Source organism: Rhinolophus ferrumequinum, chromosome 8, assembly GCF_004115265.2.
Source record: "Rhinolophus ferrumequinum isolate MPI-CBG mRhiFer1 chromosome 8, mRhiFer1_v1.p, whole genome shotgun sequence".
Classification (NCBI taxonomy): domain Eukaryota; kingdom Metazoa; phylum Chordata; class Mammalia; order Chiroptera; family Rhinolophidae; genus Rhinolophus; species Rhinolophus ferrumequinum.
Window position 1 is genome coordinate 28078908 of NC_046291.1, and position 20421 is coordinate 28099328.

General features: G+C 35.1%; 1 protein-coding gene across 2 annotated transcripts; it reads right to left on the bottom strand.

Annotated features, from left to right (window-relative positions):
• Positions 1–583: 583 nt before the first annotated feature.
• On the bottom strand, positions 584–18674 carry ICOS (inducible T cell costimulator). Of its 2 annotated transcripts, XM_033112427.1 has the most exons (6): positions 18539–18674; positions 17363–17429; positions 5440–5775; positions 4616–4722; positions 3498–3582; positions 584–1340 (listed from the first exon to the last, which is right to left on the bottom strand). In XM_033112427.1, the coding sequence occupies exons 3-6, from the start codon at positions 5744–5746 to the stop codon at positions 1300–1302; spliced, it is 540 nt and encodes a 179-aa protein (XP_032968318.1). In that variant the 5' UTR covers positions 5747–5775; positions 17363–17429; positions 18539–18674; the 3' UTR covers positions 584–1299. The 2 variants fall into 2 exon arrangements, with proteins under 2 accessions (XP_032968318.1, XP_032968317.1); XM_033112426.1 differs by lacking the exon at positions 17363–17429 and having other exon boundaries at positions 18539–18624.
• Between the last annotated feature and the right edge of the window lie 1747 nt (positions 18675–20421).

Sequence of the window (20421 nt, forward strand, 5' to 3'; positions counted from 1 at the left end):
TTGTCAGTGACCGCCAGAAACTGCGGCTTCCATGCTGAATGGATCATTGGCTCTACCCCCAGGACAATGTTTGACAGTTATAGATGGCTGTATTTGTTTGTTTGCAATTTTAATATGATCTACAAAATAGCCTAGCTTGTAATTAATAGCACCATGAAAACATAGATAATGGTAGAAAACAGGATCATAGCATGCAATCGCTTTTCATGCTGGGCAATGTTTCCTATCACTAATATCAACAAGTCAATAAAGTAGGCCATTTTAACTGATTTTGGGTACAAAAGATGTCTTTCAGGAGCAAAAATATTCTTGTAGGAAGAATATTCATTAAGCTGCAAATAGATACATGTATGTGTAATATATATTATATATACAGAGGGGGCCAAAAAATGTATACACATTTTAAGAAAAGAAAAAAATGTAATACTCAATATATACTGATAACAAAAGATGAATACAAGTCACATTTGACTTCTGCAATTACAAGAGGTGCTCAAAGTGGTTACCATCAGTGGAATTTTAATACAGTTTTTTCCTTTCTTAAAATGTGTATACATTTTTTTTGGCACCATCTGTATATATGTATTTTATTGAGCAGCAGAGAAAAAATATATAGACATAGCTCCCTACTCAGTATCTGTCAAGTAGTCATGTAGAACTATTTTTAAAAGGGAAATTGAGGGCAGAAGACATCTAAACTCCTGGTGGAGTTGTAGACAAGGGTTCAGAAGTTGGAGAAGACTGCTGTGTACCAATGTATTTCTACACTATAGTTAAACGTTGATACCTCAGAAATAAAATAGTGGCAGTTTTGAAGCATCTCCTTCTACTGTCTGATTAGAAAAGCAATGCCCATCCTACAAGAAGAGGTAGTCTGTTCGTGAAATGTGGACAGATGCTGGCCCTTGGCTGCCTATTTGTTTTGCAGATTCAGTACCCTTGGCATCTTTTTAAAATGTTTGTAGATGTGTTTGTTTTACTGGCTGGTGCATTGCTAGAAGCAGATGTGAAGACAGGGATTCCATCCCAGCAAGGTCTGTTTTTTAAGCACACACACATGAGCTGGGCTTTCCATAAAGCTAGTTGCGAGAGAGTGTTTGTTTTGAGACAGTACTGAGACAGTTGCCTCGACAGCACTGAGGCAGTCTGTTAAAATCCCTGTTGACTGCTATAGTCACTGGTCCAGATTGATCAAAACACCAGCAGAAAATGTATGTAGTCAAATCAAGTCAGACTCTCCACGGTCCAGGAAATGAGGAAATCTTGCCCTTCAAGTAGGAGGGAATTGGCCAACGTGGTTCACGCCTGGATGCTAGGGAGTTCCAAGTTACGAGTAACATCTGTAACAAAAATTTAGCATAAATTCTTTAAAAGTTCTCCTTGTGCCAGTTCCCTTCAACAAGCTCTCCCTTTCTCTGTCTTTTGTAAACACACACACACACACACACACACAGGCACACCCCATCCAAACTCTTCATTATGCTTCAAGACCAAGCAGCACTTCCACATTTTCCATGAAGTTTTACTTGGTCCACTCTTAACTCCTGTTGCAGATATTATCTGAAATCTACACTTTGCAATTAATTGACTATTTTTTACACTGTCACGTGACTCTACCCTCATGCAAACATATCACCTCTCCCAACATTACAAACTGAAAACAAGGACTGTTTTGGGACTTTTCCTCCCTCAACACAAAACACATTACTCAGCACAGTGCTATTCACATAATAATCATTCAGTAAATATTCAACAGAGGTGCTGAGTCATGCTCTTTTTGGAATTGTGCACACATAATGCTTTCACAATACAGAAGATATATCCTGTCTACTCTCAAGAAGCTTACACTCTAGCCATTTTCACAGTTACCGTGTTTCCCCCAAAATAAGACCCAGCCGGACCATCAGCTCTAATGTGTCTTTTGGAACAAAAATTAATATAAGACCTGGTCTTACTTTAATATAAGACCAAGTATAATAATAATATAACATAATATAACATAACATAACATAATATAATATATAAGATGGGATCTTACGTAATATAAGACCAGTCTTATATTAGTTTTTGCTCCAAAAGACGCATTAGAGTTGATGGTCCAGCTAGGTCTTATTTTCAGGGAAACACGGTATTTGTTTACATCCAATTGCAAGACATGTGCTACACTTGGTAGGTGGTGCATGAAACTGCCCGCCTCTGATACCAGCCACAGCTTGGGTGGATGCTTCTTTACATGTTGACTATTTTAGCACAATAGTCCCATCATGCGTTTTCTGCTTTTCTGCCTCAGAACTTTCTCTGAAGACTTGTGAGCTGCCTCATTTCACGCACAGGGCACAACTCAGAGATGAAAGAAATTAATATGCCCTGCAGGCAACCCCAAAGGCAGTGGGAATGGGAACCAGTGCATAAATGCTCCACTTGCCATTTTTCGGAAGAACAATTCTGGGAGACATCTGTTCACTTCTCAGAAGTCCTGTGGCTTCTAGATGAGTTCTTAGTAATGCAGCCTTCATTTGCTTTTTTTCCTTGACCTGTTCCCTCGCCCCTTCTTCCTGGGGTCACCTTCCAAATACACTACTTGCACGCAAGTGTTTGTCTCAGGGTCTGCTTTCAGGGATCCAAACTAAGACAGACACATTACTAGCATAGAGATTGAGAGAAAAGTTTTGTGTGTTTTTTTTCCAATAGCAAAGTTATAAAACACAAGCTCTTTGCTATTGTCAAAGTTATAGTATTAAGTCTCTGGGAAACAAAATATCACTGAATACCTGAATATCAATTTCTCTCATCTAAAAAATGAGGAGATGGACTAAAACAACATTTACTTCACTTCCCATACTTTAATTCCATGATGACAGATGCTGTTTGTCCCTTTATGTAAGTTCTTCACCATTGATTTGTGGCAAAAATGCAGTGCTTTTGTCTCATGATGTACCTCATACATTGCAAACTCAAAGGCATAAGACTTATGCATTTTCCACAATAGATGCTTCAAACTTTCTGGATGCTCCTCAACTTAATGACACTCTACTTGGCAACACTCACACTGAATGGAAAAGGTGACAGTCCCACCTAAATGGCCTTCTGTGGATATACAACTCCTTTGAACTTGCACATTCTAACAATATCTTCACTGAGTCCTCCTTCTTCCCCTTGGTAACACCAACCCAGATCTCTCTTTCAAATCTCAGTCAAAAATCTCCATCTATCTGTATCTCCCATAGGGCCTTCTAATTAAATATCAATTGGAAAATTGCCTTGATAAAATAGTGGTTTATGAACTTTTGTTTATTTTTAATAGTGGTTTATGCTCATAAATCTGATTCCAATGCACTGCAGAAAGCATAAATTCAGTTAAAAAATTCTTATTTTCACAGAAAATGCTAAAATTCAGCCTTCAAGACATTTTTCCTTCCTTTAAAATAAGAAATTAAAATTCTAAGCTTCATGTGAAGAGCACTGTTCCCTTCCTAAACCCCCAAATGCTGCTGTACCTGTGAGTCCCGTCTTTTTAGCTGTGGTCACTGCCGCCATGAACATGTATTCACTGTTAGGGTCATGCACGCTGGGTCGACGCTTCTGAAAGACAAAGTCGGAAACATGGCTTTCACATCTCCATCCCTGTGTTTTTGGTTTGTTTATTTGTTTTGGTTTTTGTTGTTTTGTTTTGCTTTTTTACTGTTTTCTGTTTTTTGTTGAAGTGGTATGTGACAGTTATAATTGTGGCTTAGGCTAAGTAGGAGAAGACTATGAAAATGGCTTTAAATAAAAAGAGCTTTCTGTTGAGCTTCCTTCCTCATTTTTGCCATTACTGTTCCTTCCCCAATAGATTTAGATCATGGACTCTATCTCACTCTCTTCCTCCTGTATCTCTCTTCTCAAATTCCGTTCTGGCTCAGGTACACGCACTGTCTGACCCATGATCACACTGTAGATATACTTGAGTATTAGCATACTTGCATAATATGCAGGATGGTATAAGTTCTTTGAGAACCTGTCCTGTGAAAGACTAAAAAGAATATCCCCCAGCACAGAAAGATTTTTTGTTGTTGTCATTGTTGTTTTATCTTTCTGCATAGCTTTTCAGTAGTTTTCTTTTAAAAACAAGGATTCCTAATAACTTACTATGTAAAGAAGCTGGCCACTTCCTTCTCAGATTCTGCTGGTACCTTAAAAGACCTTCTCACTGTTTATTTCTTAATTGACCAGTTGAGTGAAACATAACTGTTTCATCTTTGCCCTGACTCTTAGGAAGGTTAGAATCAAATTTGCAGCCCACATTAAATAATTTTTAAAAGTCAAAAGCATATGTTTTTTATGTTTTAACTTTCCTCCTGACGTACAGTCTTTCATTTACCCCAATTTCCTCATCTTTGTTGAATAATAAGAACATCTCTCTCTGTAAGCCACTGAATAATTTTTTGAATAAAACAGCTGTAAAATAAACTTCTGTTCCAAGTTAGCAGTTTAATTAGTAGGTATATCTTGAAAAACAGAAATCATCTATCTGTTGATCAAATTACTCTGGCAAGAGTAGCATATACTTTGATGAGTAAATATCCACTGATATTCCTCAGTAAAGCAGATGTAAGAAAGGATAGAAACTGCTCACCTTCTGTTTAAGCCAACATAAAAAAACGCATCCAACAGTGCAGACTACAGCAAAAGTTGTACATCCCATGGGTAACCAAAACTTCAGATGGGAACAAAGTTGGGATTCTGAGTTGGAAAAAAGATATATTAAGAAAAAAGTTCTGAGAATCAAATCTTCTCTTTCAGTGCTGACTCACAAATTATTTTTCTTTTCTTTTTTTTAACCAAGTTTAAAAGAGCTATTTAATCAAATGAAGTTTGTCTTCATTACAACCATAAAATCCAGTAAATAGTAAATAACATCATCTTAACATTATAGCAAAGATCCAAAGACTAAAACCTAAAAGACTATGCACATATATGTTTACAAATGTGGTTAATAAAAAGGACTTTTCTGTCTATATTTTTGCAAAAGAGTAAGTAGGAAAAGCAATGATATAAAACCAATATTTTTAATTATCTCATTTAATTTCACAAACTGAGCACAAACCAATACCTTAAATTTTAGGTGAATAGACGTAATAGCTGTTAAGCTATGGGTTGGGTATTTGTCTTCATTTTTTTCCTGATTTTTAATGGCATGTGTGTTTTAAAGACAATAAGACCTATTTCTAATTCAGCAGTCTACATGATTAAGTTATATATTACTGATTAATACTAATTATTATCATTATTAATGAGAAATCATCCCTTGCATATTTTCATCATAAATGATTGCCATCAATTACACCTGAACAAACACCAACACAAAAGATACTTATTTGTTTAGTTGCTTTCATTAGTGAGAAATTTGTCAAAATGCATATGTACCCGTATATCCGAAAGATGAAAACAATATCTTACCATAAATATGCAAATACTCTTTGCTAAAAATCTCTTGAAAAGGAGGAGGATCAAAAATTGATAGTTTGCATAAGTAATAGCTGGCATGAGAACTGTCCAAGTTATTCAGAACAAAAGAGACACTATTATTGGATAACTGAGATTTACAGAACTTCAGATTCTGAATGGACACTGTATTTCCACTCCCCTTTGTTTTAGTGAGATCACAGAGTATTTGCTCGCCTTTCAGCAACTGCATCTTAAATTGCTGGACACTTTCTTTGTATTTGCATAAAACATGTACATCTCCATTGCGAAATGCAAACATTTCAGACTTGGCAGAATCATTGATTTCTCCTGGATAAAAAGAAAGAAAAAAAAAAGCTAAAGTGACATTTTATGAATAGGTTGCCCTAATAATTATATTTGAACACAAAAGTGAACTCTTCATAAAGTTACCTCTGTTGCATTCAAATGAAAGCACTTCATAACAACAAAAAGAACATGACGATAGTTAAAACTGTGCCCTGGAAGAAACCTAACCAGAAACTTATATGTTACATATGAACATATAATATGCACTATAGTAGGTAGTATATTTACATAGTATGAGTCAATCAGATATGGTTCCTGCCCTTTGTCAGCTTCCATACTGGAAACAGATGGAAAACAAATAAATATATAGTAATGTACCACAATTTGTGCAAGGAATGAAGTACTAATCGAATAAAGGTCATGGGATTGGTTCTAATTTTGATTGGAGAATCAGAAAATGCCACTTTGAGGAAGTAACTCTTGAAATTAAAATTGAAAAAGGATTAGCATTTAGTCAGGGGGAGATTTGGGGGAGCAATTTGGTTTAAGAAAAAACTTTAAAAAGTACATATAGCTTAAACTAAAACTGAGGGATTATATATAAATATGTATTTACATTATACCTTCCTGTTAGAGAATAAAAAATGGATGAATCATTTTTAAATGATAAAAATGTGTCTTCTCTGAACCTCATCCATTGAAAACTGAAAAAAGGTCTGATGAAAAAATGTAAAACCCCAGATTTTTGCTTGCTTTTTCATTTTTTAAAATAAAATTTAAGCTTATAGGAAGCCAAAGTTATTTTTTGTGAGCTACGTAAAGGTCACAGAAAGAAGAAACTGAAATGATTTTGGTCTGATTGCAGATTCTAAGTTATTAGATTATATGTTCAAACTGCTCTTGTCTTCCTGTTTTCTTTGTTTAATATGAGAAAGTTTCATGCTGAAATTATTTGGGGAAAATTATTAATATGACAGTATTTTACTTAAATTTTAAAAGCTCTATCTTTAATTTTGAGAAGAGTATATTATAAGTGCAAAGAATATTTAAGAAAAAAATTACCTAGTCTTCCAGTGAAATATTTGTGAAATTTTGCTCTTTATCTTCCAGATATACACTTGTTTTACATAGCAAACATATTAATTTGTGTTCTGTTATTGTTATTCAATGTTATATCATAAACATTTCAGGTTTTACCATAATAGTCACCAAAGTTATCCTTTTTAATGACTGTATAATGGGCCATAATGTCAATCTATCATAATTTGTTAAAGCATTCTACTAATGTTAAATATTGAATTTTTTAGTATTTTGCTTCTATGTAAATATGACATTTGGTCAAAATGTTTAAACATGATAACACTGTGTATTGCCATATTGCTGAAAGAAGTGCTCCAATTTATAATAGGACTAGCATTATGCAGGAGGATTCACTTGCCCCAATTCTGCTTGCATTAGTAGCCTTAATTTTATTTAAGATTTACCACAGTTACTTATTTTTCTTAATATCCATAGGCTTCAATTTATAGCTCTCATATTACTAGGGAATAGATTTTCAACTTGGGGATTTGCTTGTGAAAATATGCGTGAGTATTCTAATTTTCAGATATGGCAGTTCAGGTTATTCAAACTAATTCCCACACCAGAACAACCGAAATGCTGAACAAATGTCTAAAAATATTACTAAAATGATCAAAGAGCTAACACAAAGGTGAGAAATTACTAGGTTAAATTTGAAGAACCAGATCGCAGAAAGATAAGGAGAGCTTTGAAGCTGCTTTTGCTATGAGAGCATTTGCTGTTCTCCTAGATTCAGACTTTTTTTTTTTCATGTCTCAACTCAGAGTGTGAAAAGTGAAAAATCTAGTAGAAGACCCTCTCCTCAAAAAGCTCAGATCGCAAAGGGTTACATCCTTGGAGTACAGGTAAATCAGAAGTAAACCAGTCCTCATGCAGATTATAGCCTACCTTCAAATTACTTCACTGGTCCAGAAAAACCTCAATTCTTGAATTTTGTTTAAGGTGATTTTGGACTATTATTACCCCTAAGCTTTTGAAAATAAAAATGTAAACTATTCCAGGAAGAATAGGCCTCAAATCATATCTACAAATAATATTTAAATACAATGACAAGCATATCAGACACAAACGGAAACAAGATAACAACGGACTACAGAAATAAACCTACAATTATATATTTGAATTATCAGCACCACAAAATAAAACAATTGAGCTTACTATGTTTAAGGAAACAAAAAGCAAATTTGTAATAACATCTGCAGAATACAGAAAACTAAAAAAATAAATAAACTAATTTGAAAAAGAACCAACTAGAACTGGCAAAAACCACGTTAACTGAGATTAAAAGGCAACGGAAAGGTTAAGACTATTATACAGAGCTAAAGAGAAAATTGATGGACTGGAAAATCGGTTAGAAAAATATTTAAAATGCACTCATAATCCGTAGATTCAAGAATCCTAACAAATCACAACCAGATGATTTAAAAATACGCACGTCTACACATAACATAATAAAAATTCTAAAAGCAGCCAGAGAAAAAAGACTACCTTCAAAGAAGCTAGACTGACAGGTGATATTGCAACATCAACAATAAAAGCCATGATACAGTGGAATTATGTCTTATATCTCCAATGTGCTAAAAGAAACTACCTGTCAACCTAGAACATGTTGTCTAGAAGGACAGTAAAGGCAGATGTAACAACATTTTGATAAGTGAAGTATACATGTTGTTTTCTACATTATGATTAAAAGAATATAGATAGAATATATAACCTAAATGAATATTCCAAAGTTCAGTCTATGGTTTGCATAAAGGGAGAGAATTGGAATCAGGAAGGAAAACACAAGAGTGGAAAGTCTTCTATGTGCTGACAGTGTTTCATTTCTTGTTCTGTAGTGATTGCAGGAATGAGCTAGTATACTTTATAATTTATTCATTAATAGGACATTTATGTTTGTTCACTTTTTATAGATGTTTTGTTCTATAATTTAGAAGTTTTGAAAGTATATACAGAAAGAAATAATGCTTGTTTCATTTTAAAAATACAGGGAATAATGTAAGCAAAAGGAAAAGAGGAAAAACCAATAGCATGAAAATAGATACAATCTGCATTAGATTAAAATGAAAGGTATTTTCCGTGGGGACTTATTTGAGTAAATTATGTTGCACTATTGTTTTGATGCTTATGTCACTACCACCTGTCACAGAAAATAATATCAGTGGGCTGATTCTCAGTTCCTTAAAAAATGTTCAGAACAAATTTCCCAAGAACTTTAGAATAGTAACAAGTAAACCACAAAGAGATATTGGAGCAAAAGTGTCTGTGGCCTCTGTGTTCACACACAGACATAAATGCATTGACTTCTATTTCTGAAAATTATTTCTTTTCCCCCCTTTTGTGTCCACATGATGACTTATAATCCAACACAAGATGAACTGTAATGGTCGGTGGTACAGGGTGGTAAAAGTTCAATGTAGTGGTTTCCAAGGAATACAGACAAATTCTGGCTGTGCAGTTAGCAAGCCTCTGTGACTAGAGTACCCCTCTGAACTTCAGTCACTTCATCTGTGAAATAAGAAAGTGAGACCAAAACATCTTAGAGTTCTAATATGTACTTTCTATGGATCCAGCATCAGAACATATCCCAAATGAGACTACAGACAACCAAGAGAGCTGTTTGTTACTTTGCTGTTGAGTCCTCCAGAGGAGAAACCATGTTTCCATAATCCTCTCTCTGTCCCAGCATCTTACTGGGCTGTTCCAGGAAGTCAGAAGAAATGAAAATGAATGGGACTATCTTACTTTCCCACAAAAGTAGTTAAGTAGGGCTAGGAAGACTACCTAAGGTTTTCCCGAGTGTCAGTACCAAGGGTGTGCGGCATTGACATCAAAGGAATAACTGGAGATTCCAAAATATCATTTCTACTAGACATGCTTAATTTTTCATTTTATCATATTTAATCTAAAAACACCTAGATCACCTTTTTATTATTAAATATAGTGATAGGAAGCTGACAAATTTGCACATATGCAATGCCTGAGCTCTCTAACTGGAAAACTACTTGGCAAATTTAAGTCTGCAATTTGAATATTTTCAACTAAAGGAACCAGGTATGGCATTTAATCAATTGCTTCATAATTACTTTGGCACCTACAGAACAGATATGCTCAAATACCTAATCACAAATTCTCCTTAGTCTTTGGTGACATTTATGAAATAGTATCAAAAGGAGAGATTATCCCTATAACCATGACTCAAGCATTTAATGGGTAGACAAACAATTTAAGGAAAAATCTGAATACATTATCTTCTTATAACTGCAGAAGCAGCTAGAATCTTTTCTCTACCCTCCCTGGATGTTCTTATCTTTGCGTCTAATATTCAACCAGGAGTACTGATACAGTAACACCATTTTTATAGCTAGTGTCTGTTTTAATTGGCTGGATGTCAAATCTGTTTGGTCAGTTCCTCTGCTATGCCAGTAGTTTAAAAATGTGTGTCCCTTTCACTAGTCTGTCTTGCTTTCTTCCTTTCTCTCTTGCTAAAATGTTCTTCATATACCACCTCTTGATATAAAATCATCCTCCAAAATATCCTCACCCACACTGTCTTAGATATGTTCTTCACTCTCCCTAACATACCATATCCACATCCAATACCCATAAATTCTCACATACATTGTCCATGTTTCAGATATGCTGTAAACATCCTCACATTCTCATACATGTTTCCTGTAACATAATTCCACCTTTACCCATCATCATATGCCATCAGGCTTGGTAAACTTAGATTCTTTCATGTACTGACGGGCCAGACAGGTTATATTATTTGTCTGTGGTCACAAAACTTCTTGGGTGTATGAAAGATTTCGAGTTTACTCTCAGGTTGGAATGCCACTAGCAACAACCAAGACAAGTGTAACGGAAGCAGACAACCGCATGAAGCTAGATAGTGGTCACGCCAGACTAAGTCTTACAGGACCACTATTAAAATCTGTTTATGGGAAGGTCTAATTTCCTCTGTCTCTATTTTATGTCCAGTAGAATCTATTTACTTCTCCTCCATTTAAACTGCAACTCATCTAAACCAACATCATCTCTCTGGTACTACAAAAGCTGCTTAACTTTCTGCTATCACTCTTGCCCATTTACCATCCATTCTCTTCAAGAAAACCAGAATGATCTTCTACATACACAATCAGATACGTAGAGTCATTGCCTTCCCATTTCACTTAGAATAAGTGAAAATTAATCGAACTCTTTGCCCTGGTTTCCATGACCTACGAAACCCACCATCAGTTACCCACTACACTGCAGATACATTACTTCCTTCTATTCCTCAAATACAAGAAGCCAGTCCCTAGGGCTTTGAATTTGTTGTGTCTTTACCTGAAATGTTCTCTTTGATCTTCATATGGTTGCTTCTTACTTCTCCAGAAACCATTGACCACTCAATGAATCTGAATCACTTTCTAGCAAATCACAAAGTATTTATCATTGTCTGGAATTATCTGATTTGTTGACTTGTTTATTGTCTGACTACCCCACTATAACGTAAGCTTTAAAATCATGGACTTGGTTAATCTTATTCACCAGTTCATCCCAAGTGTCTGTAATAGTTCCTGGCATGTAGCACTAAGTCGCAATAATATTTCTTGGATGGATGGACACATAAATATGTAGCTCTCAGTGATGTTATAAATCTGGGGGTATGAAGCATTGAATATAGAATGTAAGAACCAAAAGGCTATTAGAAATGATCCAGTTAAACCTTTCATTTTATGTTTCACATTTACATTTTTCAAGCTATACTGGGGACAGAAAAGTGAGTATCTTGCCCAGAATTACATAGCTCACTGGTGGGATATGATCCCAAGATTAGCTACACCATGTTGCCTTTTTTCTGGAATTAAAGACATGCAAATATACATTCAAGATAAAAGATACCTCCTCAACTGGGATATCAGATTCTAATCTAAATTATCTGTCTGAGTTTCAAAGAAACAGGTGCTTTACCTGTAAATATCCTCCAGGTTTATAAAGACTTGTTTTGATGATTGATGATTCTCTTGACTCTTTTATGTCTATAGAGGGGAGATCAGTTTAAATCTGATTGATTATTTGTATCCTCCAGAGTGCACAGTTATGAAATTTGTCCAGTGAACAGGGGCCCTGGACCAATGATTGTTCTAATACACCCAGATGTTTCATAACCACAGCAGTTTAGTGATTTGTGATACAAACAGCATTGCATATCTTTTAGCATTTAATACATTGTTATAAACACAAATAGGAGTATATTCTTTTTTCCCCCCTTAGGAGTATATTCTCTTAAATCCTGGTGCTAAGTCTTAAAATCTGAATATTAAGTCATAGTTTTTGTTTTGATACTATATCTGTTGACTTCCTGTTGATACTCCCAAATTATAAGTACTCTAGAGAACAGGTACTATATCTTCTTAATCACATTAACTACAATCTTTGCCACAGAGGCTCAAACCTGTTAACTGCTGCTAACTATTTTGTAACATTACTGTTGATATTAATAGACTAATGTTTTCAAGAGAAAAATCAGAATCTTTATACTAAGTGATTTTTTTTTAGGTTTTCAAATTTTTTAAAGGATAATAGCATTTGCATCTTCTTTTTGGGGAGCTGTTAAAAGCTCTGAATAAAAGTTTATTCACCTGAGAATTGTACTATGATTCAAAAGTTTATCTGCAAGTTGATTCTTTTAACATATAAACTATTTCATTTATTCAATATGAGATGGTCTTGCTAGAACCCACCCTGTCAGCACTCTTTGTAAGCAGTTGTATTATCCCCAGTTGAAAATCTTTTGACAAAAGCGTTCAGAAAATTCACACAATGCAGGGGGTGCAAGACAAATCAGCCATTTGTCTTTATCTCCTTAGCTTAGACTTCTAACCACAAACCTCCACAAAGGTGTCAGAATGATAGAAAGATAAGAGCTCCTGAGTTTGTAATTATTGATAGTGCTTATTAAACACATTTACTGTAATCAAATAATGATAAGCTTTAGCTTAGCACAGCACATGAATGTGACATAAGAGGCGAAGTTCTAAAAATTACAATGTTTATGTTCGGTTTTTGCTACATTTGATCTTTTACTAAGAAATTCTGGTATTTAAAAATGTACTTTCTACCACTTTTGTTCACCTTTCATAAGAACATTATCATGTCTTTTAAGTCTACCAGCTAAAAATTTAGCATATGTATCATTTCTCTATTTACATTATTATTCAAAGGTATCTATAATCTAAAGAGATGATCAAAATCAATAAGAAGGGTAAGCAAAATAAGCCCAATCCAAATTCTTAACATTTGTAGAAAAGAAAGCCCAAAAATGTGAAAAAGTGAGAAAATAAAAAATCCAAATTAGTACACACACACACATACACACACACACATACAAACACTAAATGTGTAATTGTTTATACTCTCCAAGGAACTTCTAGCTGGGAATAAAACAATACTTGGTCTTCTAAGTTAAATGAAAGATTAATTTTCTTCTAGTAAAAATTGATTTTCTTGGTAAAAACGGAAAAATCCCAGAGGCGTTATAGAACTTTGTAGCAAATATTCACAAAGTAATTAATTTGCAAACAAGTTACTTCTTTAGTTATTTCATTACGATTGATTTGAAATTGTCCTAACAGGGAAATCACATGAAATTAAACCCAACTCTCTTCCACATGGGGAGAGAGAAAAAAATTGTATTGGCACCTGTGAATATCCACGTTACTTTTCACCTTTCAGGTGCTGTGCAAAACCTTTGGGCACACAGCCAAATTGTTCACTCCACCTTGAGAGTGAGGCTCCAGTTCTCATCTCCACTCCACAGACCCAAACCTTTCTCTCAAGCCCACCACTCCCCTTGGTTCCAGGGTAGTCTTCAGTTTCCTTTCAACATGTCTATCTGAATATCCCAATACATCAAGAGTAACATTTCCAAACTGAATTCAATATTCACTCACAAACCCAAACTTCATCCTTTAAGGGAGTCACTCATCTGACTCTCAAAATCTGTCTTCTTTATTTCTTCCTTTCTGACTCTCCTGATCCAATTGACTCTAGTTCAAGGATCTCTTGAATTCATTTGTTCTTCACCTCTCCTATTGCCAATATAGAATCTTTTCATGTCTTCCTTTATTTGTGGCAACATCTTTTTGACTGGCCTTCTCAACAGCTGTCTCTCCTCTCTTGAATCTCTGCTCTAAGCTGCTCCCAAAAATGTATTTCTGAAAACAATTCACTCCCCAGATTAAAAGTTTTCATTACATTGTTACTTATGAGGTAAAAAAAAAAAAAAAAAATTTTTTTTTTTTTTTTTTTTTGGCACAACACAATCTCATGGATCATATGTTCAAACCACAACAAACTTTTTGGTCATTCTTTTCATATTGTTACTTCTGTTCACATAGACTAGGATACCCTATTACCCTTTTATCTGCCTAGAAACCCCCATTCATTATTTATTTATTTTTAACATTTTTTTTATTAGTTTCAGGTGCACAAAACAATGTAATAGTTAGACATTTATCATTTATATTGCTCATACAGTGACAACCCCCCCATTCATTCTTTAAAAACCATTTTAACTTGGTCCCTAAGACATCTCCCCACCTCCACCCCCACCAACAAAGACTCCCATTTCTATGCTCTCAATAGTACTTTGCTTACACCAATATATTTCTAATGTACATGAGCTTAGAAAATAATTATTTTTGTCTGTGTTTCTCATTTAATCATGAGCTCCAGAAGTCCCCTAAATAATTCCAGGACCTGGAATATAATTAGAAGCTCAATAATTGTAAATAAGTGAATGCAGAGAAGAATACAGGGGCTGAGCATGGTTGGTAAACACCCTGCAATGGGCCTGAGGAGCAGAGTGAGAAAAGCAGATCCTATTTACTCGATATTGGAGAACGCATGTTTCCCAGTCCAAAAGCAAGAACTCAAACTGAATGATGTCCAGACAACTCTCGGAAGCCCAATAGGTCTGGAAGTTACATAAACAGTTAAGCTTTCAAGAGCTTCCAAAAAATAACAACAATATATAAGTCTGTAGTACTCCTTATGCATTGAGTACTGTATTAAATGCACTACATGCAATATATCATTTGATGGTCATAACAACCTTTTATGTCAGATTTTTTATTTTCATCCTGATTTTACAGATGAGGAAACTGAGGCTTTAATAACTGGCCCAAGGCTGTAAAGCCAATATGTGGTGGAGCCATAATTTGAGCCTACGTAATCTGAGACCAGAGTCCACACTCTTTAGAGCCTCTTCATATGTTAGGCTAGATTTGGAGTTATTTTCAGCTAGTTCTTTTCCTTCAAGATCTGTTAGGTATATAATTGTCCCAAACACTTAAAGTAGTATTCATTGGTGCCACATATGTATACTGTGATTGAAAGATATATACACTCAAAGTAACATATAAAATAATTTCTTAGATGTGAAGTTAAGAGTGTGAGTACAATAGAGGTTTTGTTGAGGTTCTTGTTTTTCATGAATAGGTATTTTTGGTGCAGAGGTCTAGCAGAATATAAATGTTGTCTGTTAAAGGTCTGATGCCTCAAATTCAAAAAAGTTGCATTTAAATAATCTTTAATTGCTTGTTGGAAATGCCGTGTCTTTGTCCATATGGCTCAGATGTAGGATTCTATCAGAACTAGTGGTTGACTGAGTCAAAAGTCTTGAGTCTGTCTTCCTCCTTAAGGACAACCTGTTTCTTCTTTGCTTTTCCTCAAGCAAAGTAAATAAGGATCAATATGTTATGCATGACCTAGAGGAGGTTCATATGCCTAATTTCAGACTTCCTCTTTAAACTTACAAATCTTGGTCTATTTGATGAACCTTACAGGCTAACTCAGTGGAAAATAATCATTGTTTGACTCACAGCTTTCATTTGTATTACATGTTTTCTATATACTTAAGTTTCACTTCCCAAAACACAATTTTGAATTTTTATAAAAAAATTTTCAAATGCCAAAATTCTTATTTTACCTAGAATGACTAAAAAGTGTCATTTAATAGACTTGATTTAGTAGAATAAGCAGTAACACAGAGATGCCATTTATGGAGTAAACGTAGCCTTGTAGACTTTTCTTTGGATTTTGAAGACCACAAAGCCCAATAAATTTTTTTACATATATATTTCATATTCTTAGGATAGGTCAGAATCACCAAAATTTGCAACCTCTTACCAACCAAATAACAAAACTGATGAGAATTTCCCTCCTTTGAGATTTATATCTCTGCTACTTCAATAAGATATGGAAAGAATGTGGATATTAGTGATAGACATATTTGAGTTCTGCCCCTAATTACTAGTTAACAGATCACTTAGGCTTTCCTGGTCTGAGATTATTCAAACAGTAACCAAAAGTAAGAATACCTACCTCTTCGTGGAATTAGAAGCTTTCCATAATTGGGAAGACTAAAAATATCCCAAAGGAAAGGACTTTCAAAGTGCTTAGTTTACTTTGTTTTGGTGTTTTACTTTGTATTTAGAGCTTTTGAAAATGGTAGTTGTCATCAACAAATATATGGTGATGGAAGAAGAACTGACTCTGAATGATGAACATACAATGCAATATATAGATAATGTATTATAGAATTGTACACTTGAAACATATGTAATATCACTAACCAATGTCACCCCAATAAATTTAATAAAAATTTAAAAAATACCTATATTAGAAAAAAAAGTGGTAGTTGCTGGATAATATGAAGCACCATGATGATATTTTAAATATGAAGACTGTTAGCATATTTACTATCACTATTTAGCCATTCATGCCTCAGTTTTGCCACCTGTCAGATAGGAAAACAGCTTGTCACGTGGCATGGTTTTCTGTGTGATGAGAGTGAATACTGGATTTATTCCATTAGAATCTAAGATGAGTGTTATTCTGGAAGTACAATTTATTCATCAGTTTAATCTGTAAACTTGAAATCATTCTAATTAGGCTGGATATATCCTTCCATAGAAATAACACCATTGCTATTTCAAATCTCCCAAGCACAGTATCACCACTACAAGTGCCCAAGCGGTTTTGCGATATTGGGTTCTTTTAGCAGTACAAACAAACCCTTCAATGGTTTGTACCAATGTTCTTGGAAGAAAATGCAAAATTCTTCTCACGGTCCATACAATCTGATTGGTCTGGCTTCTGCTTTCCTTCTCAACCTCATCTCGCACCATCCCCAACGCCTTCCTTCTCTGTGTTCAGTCACATCCACCTTCTTCTAGTTGCCTGGCCTTACTTTATTCCCTCCTACCACAGTTCCTCTGCACTTACTCTTCTCATGGTATGAAATGTTCTTCCCCACTCTCACACCATTCTCCCCATTTACTCCTACTTGTCCTTCAAATATCAGTTCAAGTGCCACTTCCACAGGAAAGACAGATGAACCACACTCTCCAACCCCACATCCACACCACCCAGTCTAGAAAGTCTTCTTTATTACATTCTCTGATAAAACTGACTTCTACCTGTAATTATTATTAATTCATGGGATTATTATCTTTCTCCCAACCATTCAGTTAGTTTCATGAGAACAGGGACTGACCTGGTTTTGCTCATCGTTTTACGTATAGCAGCTAGCACAGTACCTCCTTCATGGCAAGTGCTTGGTGCTGTATGAATGAATGAATGAATGAATGAATATCAATTCTGAAGCTATTAAATTGTTGTTTGTGCTGCTAATGGATTCCATTAAGTTGTAGAAATGGCATTGGTAAACAAGCATGTAGTCCAAAACAGCTCTTTGGATTTATAAGTAGACTCTAATTCCTCATTCTTCTTTACTTAGTATTTGAACCTCCTTGAGCCACCACAAGATCAAGCATTTAACCAGTCTGCTTTTGTTTCTTATTTTTTGGAGATAAAAGTAGTTTATTTCTTTGTACCACTGAGAAATTTATTTCTAGATAATATTATACCTACTAAAAGTCCTGATTTCACTTTTAGTGTCAATAGAGCTCCCCAATTTAATACGATTTCACTTTACTTTTCTCAGCCTCAAGAACATGGTTCAAAGTTACAGATAAAATAAACATAACCCTAAATAAAATGTACAGAGTAAGAAGCAGGAGAAACACATATATAAATTTAGCTGTAGGTAGTATTATTTAAACTATTCAAATAGAGTCTGATATATACCATCTAAGAGAAAGAATCGAGGATTTCAGAACAATTACTTTTTGATGTCTATAGGGGTTACTACTCCTGGCCTTTTAGAGGGACTCTGACACTTTGTGTCTAAAAAATCCTGTGGAGACCTGGGCATTTCTGACAGCAGACCTCCTAGATAAGATTAAAATAAAAATCCTTCTTTTCAATGCCCTTCCCTTTTATTTTCTCCTTCAGGAAGATTTCCCAGCCCAATGCCAGGACTTTTAATTTTCATTCTGTTGACATAAGTCCTTTTGCCTTTCATCTTTCTCTGAGAAGAGTAAGCCACTCTTCTGCTTTATCCACTAACAGGTAACTCCAATCAGTTAAATTAAAATTTTTAATGGTCTGATGAAACATCTTTCTTCATCTTAAAGGAAGCAGTGCAAACTCAATGCCATCAACAGTGACATGGTTGACAAAATGCCCTTAGCCATGTCCTTGGGCTCTTGGGCAATTGTTCTTACTTTCAAAAGAAACTTCTCTATTTGGTGCCTAAATTTTTTCTTTAATTTTTCTTACTGTTCACCTGAATTATAACCTAAAAAGAAATATTCAATAGGCCACTTACCTGTTAGAACTTCAACTTGGAAGCAGAAAAGAAATAAATACCAAAGGTGTGACTTCATGTTTGCCAGAAACAGGTAAAATCCACTCCTTCAGTGCTCAAAAATGAGAGCAAATTCATGATCTCAGTTGTTTTCTATTTGCTGGAAAGGAAGTGGGTTTGTGGGGGTTGGTAAAGTGTCACAGTTACCATCAAGGCAGGGAAGTATTTTTTAATTGATGTCAATAGCTACACGGGAAGCAATATTGTTAATGGGGGTAAAGCATAATCCATGGATTGTTACTGATTTTTAAGACACAGGGAAAGCTTACCCTCATTCTGGTTCCCATTAAACAAGTGAAGAAGACAATTCTTTTCAGAACTGCTCTACCTCTCTGAATCAAAGGTTTTTGGAGATAATAGATTCTAAAAATACCTGAACGATGAATAACATATTTTGACACATTTCTGTCTTCTGCTATTTGCTTGAAAGCTAGAAAGCCTTTGACACAGGACAAGAAATAAATGACATTATTATAGAAATTGAAGTGAGGATATCTGAAAGAGGAGCAACATAGGAATCTGAAAAATAATATTTACATGGCATTCATTGTTGATTATAATTTTCCAAATGATGGAGTCAGTTTTAATCTAACTTAAGCCCTGCTCTGCATATCAGAGCAGAGTCTTAATTATATTTATATGTACATATATGTTTTGTATGAAATGATACATATTAAGGTAAAACATATAAAAGTAAATGTAAAATAAAATATAATATATTTAAAATGTATAAAATATAATACAAATATAGCTAATACTATTACATTTATATTGTTACGCATGTATTTAAGTGGATTATTTGTGTGTATATTTATATGTTTTATACATATTTTAATGCATTTAATCTTATGAGACGGGGACTACTAATCTCCTATTTTACATCAAGGAAAACTGAGGCACAGAGTGTAAAGTATTTGGCCCAAATAATATGGTCAGTAAGTGACAGTGCTAGTATTTGGAGAGTCTGGATCCAGAGTCCTTCATCTTAACCAAGCAGGTGGAACCATTTGTGCTAAGGCTTCTGAGAATACCATCCAGAGGTCTGAACCAGCTTCCAGGATGGTGGATCCAGGCTGGGTTTCTGAGGAGTAACAGGATTAGACCAACTCTCCGCCATCAGAGGTGACATCCATGTGAGAACTTGAAATCAGTTGGGCAAGGATCAATCCAAAATGTCCAGGCGCTGAAGCACAATCCAGGTTTCGGGCTATACAACAGCCATTAGGGATACTGGACCAGAGCCACAGGGCTCCAAAGGCAAGGTAGGAGGCTGATCCTGCAGTGATTTTCCTAAGCTGCTGAGGTTTCTTCAGGTACATTTAGGGCTCATGGGCCTCAGTAGTGGGTATGAAAGAAGGTGATGAAGTGTTGAGCTAGTCCAGGGGTGTCCAATCTGCGGCCCTCAGGCCAACTGCGGCCCGCAATCCATTTTTTATTGGCCTGCAGCAAATTCCAATAATATATTTACTTTACTTAAATAAACCAGGTGAGGCAATGCATACTTCACCTCGAGTGACTGGCCCAGCTATTTGTGTATTTTACCGCATATGGCCCTTGGTAAAAAAACGTTGAAAAAAGGTTGGACACCCCTGAGCTAGTCCAAGCAGTAAAAATTGGGCCACCAGGACGCCCAGTAACCTACTACCCTGATTTCCTTCCTTTCTCTTCCACTGTACCACCTGACAAAATCAAGAGGAAATGCTTCCAGATGCACTGTCATTGTACAGGAGTCCTTTGTCCGCGAAGAGACAGGAAGTGGAGAATAACTTTCTCTAAATGTTTTTGTGGCCTAGCTCTAGAACTAAGTACAATATGGAGAGCTTTTACTTCATTTGATAAAAGCT

Coding starts and splice junctions, on each gene's coding strand:
- ICOS (XM_033112426.1), bottom strand. CDS start 18,596: ATGAAGTCACACCTTTGGTATTTATTTCTTTTCTGCTTCCAAGTTGAA. Junction 5,776..18,538: donor CCAAGTTGAAGTTCTAACAG/GTAAGTGGCCTA, acceptor CTTTTTATCCAG/GAGAAATCAATGATTCTGCC. Junction 4,723..5,439: donor AGAGTATTTGCATATTTATG/GTAAGATATTGT, acceptor TTTCCAACTCAG/AATCCCAACTTTGTTCCCAT.